This window comes from Camelina sativa, chromosome 4 (genome assembly GCF_000633955.1).
Source record: "Camelina sativa cultivar DH55 chromosome 4, Cs, whole genome shotgun sequence".
NCBI classification, from domain to species: Eukaryota; Viridiplantae; Streptophyta; class Magnoliopsida; order Brassicales; family Brassicaceae; genus Camelina; species Camelina sativa.
In genome coordinates, this window is record NC_025688.1 from 14,216,205 (window position 1) to 14,228,212 (window position 12,008).

The 12,008-nt window shown below is 36.4% G+C and overlaps 1 protein-coding gene and 1 long non-coding RNA gene across 2 annotated transcripts; one reads left to right on the forward strand and one right to left on the reverse strand.

The window, feature by feature from the left end:
- Window positions 4,085-4,812, forward strand: LOC104780515. Its single transcript, XR_766757.2, has 2 exons — window positions 4,085-4,158; window positions 4,479-4,812. It is a non-coding gene; the product is annotated as an uncharacterized LOC104780515 (long non-coding RNA).
- On the reverse strand, window positions 8,546-10,503 carry LOC104783860. The gene is made up of 4 exons (XM_010508962.1): window positions 10,261-10,503; window positions 10,037-10,110; window positions 9,827-9,911; window positions 8,546-9,748 (listed from the first exon to the last, which is right to left on the reverse strand). Exons 1-4 carry the CDS (start codon window positions 10,501-10,503, stop codon window positions 8,546-8,548), a joined length of 1,605 nt encoding a protein of 534 aa, XP_010507264.1.

Genomic DNA, 12,008 nt, shown 5'->3' on the forward strand with positions numbered 1-12,008 from the left:
TTGGGAGACCAAACCACACCTCTGTTGCCGGAGAAGAGATCTACCCACCTCTGCCTTCCTCTTGCAGATCCAAAGCCTGCAAATTAAGCGCCGCCCTCCTTAATTACCTGACATACAACACCAAACCACCAAGCAAAGAACCGCCTCAACTGGAGTGAGAAAACTCTCACTACTCATTTGGAGCCAACGAATCGCCGGATGAGAAGAACGACCCACGATGAAACCACACCCGATCCGCCAGATCTGGTTCTGGATTTGATGCCGTCCTCAAGCACCATCACCAAAACTTTCACCAGCGGTCACCACCAACAGAATCTTCGCTTCACGCGCCGAACAGACTCACCGGAACCACCATCCCGAGTGACCAGACCAAGACGGAGGACCTCCTTACCGATGGGAAGAGAGATGTCAGAAGGAAGAGAGAAAAACTAAAAGAGGACACAAAGCCCTCTCTGGCGCCGGAAGGGCACACCGGAGAGGCAAGAAAAACCTAGATCTGAAAGTTGGTTTTTAGAGAGAAGGGAGAGAGAAAGGTATCGCTTTTTGACATGTCTATCTTAATTATATCTATTAAAAAAGTTAGTTTTTGATAAAAGAAAATATTAGTGTTCATAGTATATAACTGAGAAGCTTAAGTATGTATATATCTAAATTCTTAAGAAACAATTTTTAATGAATGTAAAATTTATTCAACCAAAAAACTCTTTGTTACAAAATATGTATCCTTAAATCAAAATCAAGCTTTTATTTAAAATATTTTTTAAATGTGTTAGACAAAAATGATAGAATATTTAAATATTTTAAAACAAAGTTGTTCATTTAATAAAAAAATCAACACCATAAACCATAAGTCCGCGCATAACATTAGTATTCATCTAGTTGTTTTAATTATGCTAGATTTACACACTTTCACAACTAAATGCAAAGATCACCATGCCAATCACCCCATAAAAGCATATATATATGCATATACAACCCTTTGACCTTTTTCCCATTCAATCACCACACATACTTATGTTCTCTTTCTTTTTTACTTAAAAAAAAAAAAAAAAACTAATCGTGAAAAATTCCACGAAAAGCACCTCTATGATCCTATGCCCAACCGCATGAAATCGAAACTAATTTTTTTTAAAACACATATATCTTGATTTACTATCTTCTTCTTTTTATATAACAATTTCTTGATCCTATCTTGTTTTATATTACCAATGACGGAAAAATTCATCATAATTACAATTCACACCAGTGGCGGATGCAGACAAATATTTTGACTGGGGAACAAAGCATATATATTTAAAATATTAAAATTATATAATAAAACATATTTAAAAAAATATTTTTGATAACTTGAATTTGCATCTTTAATGATTCAAATTTTCAAAAGTATTTTTTCTATTACTATAGAAATATCTTTTAAAAATTTTAATTAGAAATACACAATAACAAACTTACAATTCAATATAAAATAGACATTTATATTTACTTTTCTAACCATATATATCACACAAACTTAAACCCTAAAAATAATAAATTATTTACAAACTGACATTATTTTTAATGTTACTAATATGTTAGTTTTACTATCATTTTATTAATTAAGATATATGTATAGTCTCATTTTATGCATCTGGTAGGCAAAAAAAGGATTAAATGATTAAAAAAGGCATAGAACAAATATAAAATTGTAACCCCAAAAATGAGAAAAATAAAATAGAACAAAGTGACAAAGAGGGTTTGAACTCATAACCACGTAATTCTCATGTGTGCCTATTTGCCAAATGAGCTGAAGGATATAATTTGACATATTTACTGGCTAGTTTATAAAACGTGGTATGGGGCACGTGCCCCACCTGCTTACTGCCTAGATGCGCCCCTGATTCACACAAGTGGGGATTCTAATCTATTGTGATAATAAACATGCATGTATCAATACAACTTATAAAGTATAAACAATTGTAAGAAATAGTTTTTGTCAAAAATATAAACCGAAAGATAAGTTTTTCTTTTAAATAAAAAAGTATTATTTGAGGGACAGCGCATAGTACTACCAAGTTCTCTATAAAATTAATAAATCAACTATTCAAACTTTTAGTTGAAAGTTTAAACCTTATCGGTTTGAATAAGTCATGTATAAGCAACTTTGCATTTAACAATTTTGCACTCAACAACCAGGAAAATTTCTGGATATTGTATAAAACACAAAAACCAAATCCTAAGAAATCATCTTCTGTAGGCCTTCATTTGAGTTTATCCTCATATAATTTAATATATCGCTAATAAATGTTTTAACTATTTATCATGAAATAAACAACTCTATCACTATTTATTTGCATATTGAGTTCAATTGTCCAAATCAAGCCTAATATTGTTACGTTAAAAGCTAATTTTAGTTCCAGGTTACGTTAATGTTCTCTTCGATGACATTTTGTATTTATATATATACGACATCCAAAAGCGTCGTGCCTACATTTGTAGTACCTTTTGTTACTATTGACTTATGTATCACATAAGTTTATAGTTTGTATACGAGAGTAGTTAAATCTAGCTTACTATTCTGATATACTAAATGCACAGTATAAATATTCTTGTATCTCTACTTTGATTGATTGATGAAAAATATTTTTTACACCAAAGTTAATATAGTATCAGAAGTCTAACTAACTTTTTTTGTGAGTAAAAGTGTTATAGTTGTTGCTGCGATCAAGGGCACTCTTACTAACTAGTTTAAGATCAAGGATCTTGGTCCAGCTAATTTTTTTCTTGGATTAGAAATAGCTAGGAACTCGGAGGGAATCTATGTTTGTCAAAGGAGAAATATTGTTTAGACTTATTGGCTGAAGCATGATTATTAGGGTGTAAGCCTAAGTCAGTTCCGATGGATCCAAAGGAAGTGTTGACTAAAGACACTTGTGTTCTTCTAACTGATGGACGACCGTACAGAGAATTGATTGACAGGTAACTCTACTTATGTATCACTCGACCTGATATCACATTTGCCGTACATCGGTTGAGTCAATTCCTCTCGTATCCTACTGATGTTCACTTTCAAGCTGCTCGTAACATCCTCAAGTATCTGAAGAATAGTCCTGGCCAAGATCTTTTTTATTCCGCATCTTCAGATATTTGCTTAAATGGCTTTGATGATGCTGACTGGGAAACTTGCAAAGACTCTCGAAGATCAATTTCTGGTGTGTGTATCTTTCTCCAACAGCACTGAAGCAGAGTATCAGAGCATGACTCAAACAACAAAGGAGCTTCTTTGGTTTAAACAGATGTTACAAGATTTGCGTATTACACCAGTCTCCCAAGCTAAGCTGTTCTGCGACAACAAATCAGTTCTCCACATTGAGAACGAAGTACGTCGAGATTGACTACCACACTACACGTGATCAGGTTAAAAATGGGTTTCTCAAACTTTTTCACCTCAGCTCTGGGAACCAACTCGCATACATTCTTACGAAGCCTCTACATCATGGACCGTTTCATCACCTTCTTCAGCAAATGTCGATTTCAAGCCTTTATTCTTCCAAGGAAATAACGGTTTGAGGGGGATATATTGACTTATATATCATATAAGTTTATAGTTTGTATACCACAGTAGTTAAGTCTCATTTAGCTTACTGTTCTGTACAGTGTAAATACTCCTGTATCTCTACTTTGATTGATTAATGAGAAATAAAGTACTGTATTATTTCACTTTTCTATCCTTCGCATTGGTATCTAAGTTCGCCCATATTCCAGTATTTTTTTTTCTTTATATCTTATTTCTCGTTTTGCTAAATTTTAAGGCCGACAATGACGATTTGGCTGCAAGCCTGCAAGGGTTCTCAGGATATTCCTATATTCACCCAAGTTGGGAATTATGTATTTCAATTAATTGTTTCATTTAAAACTTTCTGAATTTTAAAAAGAAATGTTAAAAAAAATCCTAGAAAAGGTCATCAATCAGTTGACCTGATTAATATCGTAAAATATGAACTGAAGGAAGTTTGCCGGACCCAACAAAAATAAAGAAAGCCTGGCTAAATACTATATAAAATTAGGACTAACACATAAAAACTGTTGGTCTTTGGTTAATTGAATACAAAAACACAATAGCTGAAACCAATTCGTGCCGTGGGAGAGTTTCAATTCGTGCCGTGGGAGAAACTAAGAAAGGTATTGAATTTGGTATTTTTAAAGATTTTAGAGTATTCTTAAAATCCTATGTTATTCAATTGATGATTTTAAAAAATCTTTTAAAATCCTATTTTATTCAACTTGAATTTATGTAAACTTATTTAAACTATTCTAAATTCTTTTGTTATTCAATCAATGATTTATAAAACTTATTTGAAATCTATTATTATTCAAAATTTCACAACTTTTTAAAAAACTGATACTTTGCATGATTCTATGAGATTTTTTTTCTGTTTTTTTTGTTAAAAAATAAGTCTAATAAAATCACACTTCTGAGCTAGTTTTTAAAATTTTTTCAGTTACTACTAGGCTTCCTCTGTTGTTTTTCTCTGGACAATTGGAATGTCTACAGGTTTTATCTTCTTCTCTCCTCATCATCATCAGAGACGCCTAACAACTGTTCGATAGAATTCCTCATAGAGAGAAAAATAAAAAATGTACGTGGTGAAACGTGACGGGAAGAAGGAAACTGTTCGCTGTCTCTAGTCTCCACAAGAACACTAAGAACTCATTTTCTGAAACGTGAGTGTTCTTTTTTTTTTTTGTGCACCCAAACTCTTCATTCAAACTTAACAAGATACAAAGGGATGGAGCATATTCGAACATACCCGAATAGCAAACTTTGAAGTTAAAGCACAAGAACAAGCAGAGATTAAACATAGAGTCACAAACTTGACAAAGCTTGATAGGGAACCAGGAGATGTGTTGAAACAAACTATCACAAGACCACCCATAAGAGAAGATGCATACAACACAAAAAGCTCAACTGGTAATACGATAGTCACCAAACAATGTGACTTTGAACTGAAGTTCGAGCCATCAACAGTGGCTCTAGGTTGAAGGCAACCTGCAGTAACGCCGGAGGAGATTCCGGTAAACAAGCACCGCCACAGTTGGGCGGAGTCTGAATCAACAAAAGTGATTTTGGACTGACCGCAAAGAGAACCTGACGGAGAAGTATCCGGTGCTCTGTTGGGGGTGGAAGCAGGAGGTGCCGCGAGGAGTTGCATCGCGGCGCCGGTTGCCAGGAGGGACGACAACAAACACACCAGTTGAGACCATCAGGTTAGCCTGGTTCTTTGGGTGGGCACAAGAGGCGGAGATGAGGTCGCAGGATAATCCGCGCAGGGGGAAATCCGAAAGAACAAAGGACTGAAACCGGAGGTTAGAGGCGGTTGGGAACTTAGCCCGACGACAGAGGAAAGCGGATCGAGAGAGAAAGTTTCTCCGAAATCTCACCGAGGAGCTCTCAGAAGCATAGCCAAACGAAGACATCGCCAGAAGGAGGCGAGTGACGGAAGAAGGTAGAACACGGCGGAAGTAGCGCCGGATCTGAAACCGAAAATACGGTTCGAACACACCCTGAAGCGAGATTGGATTATACGGGAGATGAACAAGGCAGCAAAGAGAAGAAAGAGACCGGCGCCGGCGAGCCAAAGCAACACCGGCGCCGGTAGGCGGAGACTTCTTTGTAGATTCGGGAATTGCGGCTAGGGCGAACAGCAGTAGAGAGAGTTTTTTTTTTTTTTTTTCTCGTTACCAAGATAAACGTGAGTGTTCTTTGTTCTGATTTCTAGACGTATTAGTGACTATTAATTATTCATATGTGTTGTTGACTTTGATGGATTTTGGGAAATCTTCATGGTTAGAGATATGTACAATCATGTCAATGAGAGATCTGGACTCAAGGCTCCTCTTTCAGCTTTTGTCTTCTTCTTCTTTATTTTCTTTTCACTATCTCCTTTTTCTTTTTGTTGTAGGTTAAATCTCAACACTAACCTCATTTGTTTTTGTATTGCAAGTTGCCCACATGTCAACGCAAGATGAATAATTGATCATTCGCGTAACATTCATCATTTTAGAGAGTACTGGGATAAGAGAGCCTGTCACTTGTGTATGACTGGGATAAACAATTTTTTTTTTTTTTGTGTTTGTGAAATATTCTAAAATCACCTAAAGTTTAATAACAAAATCTTATAGAATCACATTCGTTTTTTTGTTTTTTAAATATAAAAACTTTAAAAAATAATTAATTTTTCTACAAACTCAATCAAATCTTTCAAAATTCTAAAATGTTAAAATCCTACCAAATACAAGTTTAATACCCCTCTAAGTAATATTGTGATGACGTCATAATTAGAGATAATCTATGGCTAAAAAGGACGTATGTAACTGAGACGCTAATTGACATGTCTTTTCAAGATTGGCGAACGTATATATTTGAAAAATATCTTAGCATATAAAGCATATGACAGAGACATTTTTGTGAATGAAATCCACCACCAACTGATCAAATGTATCTCGAAGAATTACAAATGAAATAGATGAAGGACGTATGACGCATCAAACACACCCTTTTCATTAAGAAATCCAATATCTAGACAGGAATTATTCCAACGTATAAACTAAAGTTTTGAACATTTTGAATAGAAAGAGTCCCTTGATATTCAACAACAAATTCAACCCGTGTTAGAATCCTCCACCGAATCACGATTGAGACCAAAACCAAGAGGAAAGAGGAAACAATGGAGATACCCATTTGATTTAATCTCAAGCGGCAACTGGTTTTCGCATTTGAACCAGCTCACAAGTAACTTTCCTCGGAACTCATAATTTCCAAATATTACACTAGCAATCCCTTGGTTACGAGACCGTAAAGAAACGATTTGTTTCATTAGTTACAATAGTTACCAACTGTAATTGATCGCAGAATTAAATAAATTTATAAAACTTTCTCTAATATTCAAAATTATAGTAGATTTCCCAAAGTGACAAATGGACATTGGAGTCACGAAGTTTCCATGCCACATACGTGTAAATAAATACATATGCAGTAAAACCTCAATAAATTAATAAGGTGTAGATCATGAAATTTTATTAATTTATTAAATTTTTAATTTATCGATAAATTAATAATTATTAGTTTATTAATTAATTAATAAAATATCAATTTATAGAGAGATTTTTTTTTATTTTCATAATTTTGAAAATTTTCTATTAAAAAATAAGATATTTTTTTTTGTTATAATTCATATTTTTAAGAAATTTTCTTAATTTATAATCTTGGCTTTGGTAATAAAATGGATACTACAAGTTTATTAAATTATTCATGTGAAAATGATAAATGTTTATAAATATATATATATGTATATTTAGTTTATATTATTATTAATTTATGATATTGATGGACCATATTATATATATATATATTTTTTAATTATTTACTTATTATTTTATCGAATTATGTTATTTTTTATACCGGTCTAACTCGAGACCATAAAAAATTATTAATTTATAGCGAGTATTAGTTTAAAAAATATTAATTTATAGAGATTTTATTGTAAGTTACAAATGATTTTTGTTTTTTTGGTCCTCTGATAGTACAAGAAAGAAACTTAGAAAAGTAAAAATAATCTATGGGAAAGGACAGAAAAAAACCAAATGAAAGAAGAGAACACTACAAGTGCTTGATAATGAAGCCAGATCGCTCTCCAAACACTAGGAATTGCAGTAAACCTTCGAATAGAACTCCTTATTCTTCTGCATCAATCTGATCATGGAACCATGAAGGACCTCCTAATGCCAAGTACGATTGGAATCTACCATCCTGTGTCACACTCTTGGCAATAGCTGAAGCCACTCGATTAGCAGGCCGCCCCACTTGTTGACACTCCCAAGAAACAAACCCAGCACATATTTGATGAATCTCCTTTAGCTTGAAACAAAAGCGAGGTCACTCTTCGGGATTATTGATCGCCTCCAGGCCCTCCACTACCTATGCGCTATTAGTGACCACAACCACCCGCTCTAAGTGTAAATTCCAACCCTCCCCACACACCGAATCCGTTCGTGAGAACGCTTCTCTTGCATGATAAACCACCTGACCACAAGCATCTCTCACATTCCAAGCACCACCAAACATAGAGGATGAATTTATCCATGATAGTGCAATATTACATTTGACGACGCCGGGAAGAGGCCTACTCCATCGGCCCTCCACTGTCTCACCCTTCCTATTCCATTTGGACTCCAACTGCTCCTCACTCTGTTTCACCTCTTTCCACTACAAAGTGTCTTGAAACGCTTTTGTAACTATTTCCTGGACATCACCCAGTTTTCCTTGGAAAACCAAAGTATTCCTATATTGTCATATATTCCAAAGTATCCAGGGGATAGCATTCTGAATATCTTCCGGAACCCCTGAATTTTGTATCACCTCCATGAGATGCTCCCAGTTTCTCTCAACATTAATCTCAGAGAAACCCCCCAGAGGAAGCGAAATATTAGCTAAAGCAAAGACTTGGTGAGCTACTTGGCAACCAAAAACCGTATGTCTGATAGTCTCAACCTGACAACTACAAACTAATCATCGCAAGTCTATTGCGATCCCTCTCGAGGCCAATCTGTCTGCCACTGCTAAGGCTCCAGATAACATTTTCCACAGGAACATTTTAATTTTGGGGACCGTCTTTAACCCCCAAATCTTTGCTTTGATCTTGTTGGATCTTATCACCTCCTCCGATTGCTTCTCATATATAGTTGGTAAGGTTCTTAACAACCAATACCCACTTTTAACTGTATACGCTCCAGCCTTATTGTAAGGCCATATAAAACGGTCATCTCGCCCCTCCATTATCTTCATTGCTAAGATCTGTGCTGAATCAAATGGGGGAAATAGTTCATTAACTTTGGAGACATCCCAATGACCACTCACCGGATCTCTCAAATTAGCTACCTTAAAGTTGACATCAAAAAATGTTAAAACGGTATGGAGCACGGGGTGTTTCTCCTGTAACCACTTCTCTTGCCAAACCAAGGTCTTGCGTCCATCACCAATCACTTTATGTAATCCTTTTTTCAGTCCATGTAAAATGCTACGCCACGCATAAGACGGACGAGAACCAACCCCACAGTCCAAAATCGACTTTTTCTGAAAGTATCTGCTTTTATAGAATCTTACCACAAGAGACTCCGAGTTATTAAGCATGTGCCATGAGTGTTTGGCGAGAAATGCCTGATTGAGGTCATTTAAATCCTTGAATCCTAAATCCCCTTCACTTTTGGCTGTACATAGCTTTTTCCATGCCACCCATGCAATCTTTCTCTGCCCTTCACAATTACTCCACCAGAACTCCATCATTGCACTAGTAAGTTTTTTACAAAGATTCTTACTTAACCGAAAACACGACATAACATATACTGGTAAGTCCATTGAAATGGATTTAAGTAGCACTTCCTTACCTCCTAACGGAAGTGATTTAGCAAACCAACCATGAAATCTACCTTTTAGCTTATCTCCAATGAAAGCTAACAAAGCTTGTTTAGATCCACTAAAGCATTCTGGTAAGCCCAAATACGAGCCAATACCCCCTTCTTCAGTTATACCCAAAATACTCTTGACGAGCTCTTTTTTCTCATTTGAAGCCTTACTCCCAAAAGTGATTGTTGACTTAAAATTAATCACCTGGCCAGATGCCCTCCCATACAATCTTAGACAATTCAGCACTTCCTCACACTCCTCCTTTTTAGCCCTAAAGATGAAAAGGCTATCATCTGTAAACAGTAAATTCTGCACCGAGGGACATGAATCATTAAATTTGAATCCTATTAAACATCCATGATCCTGTCTTCTTTGCATAACATGTACCAGAGCCTCCACACATAGAATAAAGATAAATGGGGATAGAGGATCACCTTGTCTAATCACACGACCTGGTATGATGAAGCCATGACTGCACCCATTGATAAGAACCGTGTATGAGACAGATATGACACAGGACATGATCCACTTTATGTACTATGGAAACCCATCTTGACGAATAGACATTCAATGAAATCCCATTCAATACGGTCGTACGCTTTAGACATATCAGTCTTGATGGCCACCATATCCTCATTGAATTTAGCATTAGTACGCAAAGCATGAACCACCTCATGTGCAATCAATATATTATCGGAAATAAGTCAGCATGAAAGAAAGGCTCATTGAGTCTTAGAAACTAACTTAGGAAGACACCTCTTCAGTCTAGAACATAGTATACTGGACGCTATCTTGTACAACACAGAGCATAGACTAATTACCCGCATATCAGACATAGCATTAGCATTTATTTTCTTGGGAATAACGCAAATCTGCGTGTGGTTCCAATCTTGAGGCAATGAACCATTAGTGAAGAAACTTAACACTTCTGCTACTATATCCTGACAAATGATATTCCAGTATCGCTTAAAGAAAATGCCAGTCCACCAACCTACACCCAGTGCACTGTCTCCTTTAATCCTGAACGCAACCTGTTTAATCTCTAAAGCAGATATTGGAGCCATTAACTTGCTATTCATATCATCTGAGACTCGCGGTTTCATACCTTCAAGCAGTTCCTCAAAACTATTCGGTTTGGAGGACTGAACAAATCATAGAAATATTCAGCCGCAATGCTTCCCTTTGACCCCTCCTCAAACGCTTCATTCCCATGCTTGTATAATAATGAAATCACTCTGTTCTTTAGCCTTTTGTACTTTACGCTTCATGAAAGTATGAGTTTTTCTTATCACCTGCCTGTAGCCACGATTGACGACTCTTTTGTTTCCAATATATATCCTCATCTCTAAAAGCTGCAGCCAAATCCCACTTTATTCGTTGTAATCTTGGAAAGTTAGGGAATCTTTTAATGGATTCCGATTCCAATTCCTTTCGAAGCTGTTGTATCAGCGTGTTAGAGTTTGTAGGAGATAACCGTTTCCATTTGAATAGAGCTCACTTAAACCGTAGTAATCTCCCTGTCACCGAGCCACTTGCTTCAGAAGAATTCAAACTCCAATGTTTCTTAATGATGTCTACTATTTCAGGTTTGCTTGCCCACCTTTTATCAAAACAAAACCGCCCTTTGAAGCACATATCATCTCCCACTAGGCGCGTGATGATTGGTTTATGGTCCAAACCCAACAACTCCAAGTACTCTGTTTTCGATCTTGGGAACAAAGTGAACCATTCCGCATTACCAAAGCTTCTATCAAGCCTACATTGAACCCAAACATCCTCTCTTCCCCCCATTACCAAAACTAACAAGCCAAGAGAATCTATTACCAAAACTAGATATCTTTTTAATTCTGCAACTTCGTGCCATCGTCTGGAAGGGGTAAAAATTCCACTCAGGTCGTCTTGGTCCCCCCATTTTCTCAAAGTTTTCCATGATCTCGTTGAAATCCCCTATAATCAAACAAACTTAATCTCTCTGGACACCAATCCTCATCAGTCGTTCCCACACCTCTGCTCTCAAATGTCTGGCCGGATCCTAATAAACAAAACTGACATAAAAAACCAAAGAACCTTGAGAAATCCATGTGTCAATCACTTTTGCATCTGATTGTAGTATCTCCGAGTACGTATCCTTCCAAAACAAAGCCAAACCTCTAGTTATAACCATTGGATCGACGATATGAACTTGATCATATTCCAACCAGTCCTTAACTCCCAAAACGTGCTCGCTGGAGTTTTTTTTGTCTCCAGGAGGAACAAAAAGTCTGGAAAATGTTCACGACACATTATGTAGACATGAACTGCCAAGGTGCTCCCCATTCCCTGGCAGTTCCAACTGGTTATACTCATTGAGAAGTGGGTGGTTTCTGGCAAACCACCAAACCCATTTGTTATTCATTGTGATCACACGACGCTGTAGGTACCTCTCTAGACAATTACCTAGGCAGGTTGTTCATCGGACCAATCTCAATCGATTGTAGCGGTTTCCCAGATATTGTCTCATCCCTCTTCAAGAGCTTGGAAGTAAACTTGGTACCTTCTTCAGCTTTTCTCTTTGAAATCTTTCCCCCTC

What these genes read in the sequence shown, in the direction of transcription:
- LOC104783860 (XM_010508962.1), bottom strand. Translation starts at nt 10,503, where the DNA reads ATGGCTCCAATATCTGCTTTAGAGATTAAACAGGTTGCGTTCAGGATT. An exon ending in ATGCTATGTCTGATATGCGG is followed by an intron (nt 10,111 to 10,260) that starts GTAATTAGTCTA and finishes ATTGCACATGAG; the next exon opens with GTGGTTCATGCTTTGCGTAC. An exon ending in AAGACTGATATGTCTAAAGC is followed by an intron (nt 9,912 to 10,036) that starts GTACGACCGTAT and finishes CAATGGGTGCAG; the next exon opens with TCATGGCTTCATCATACCAG.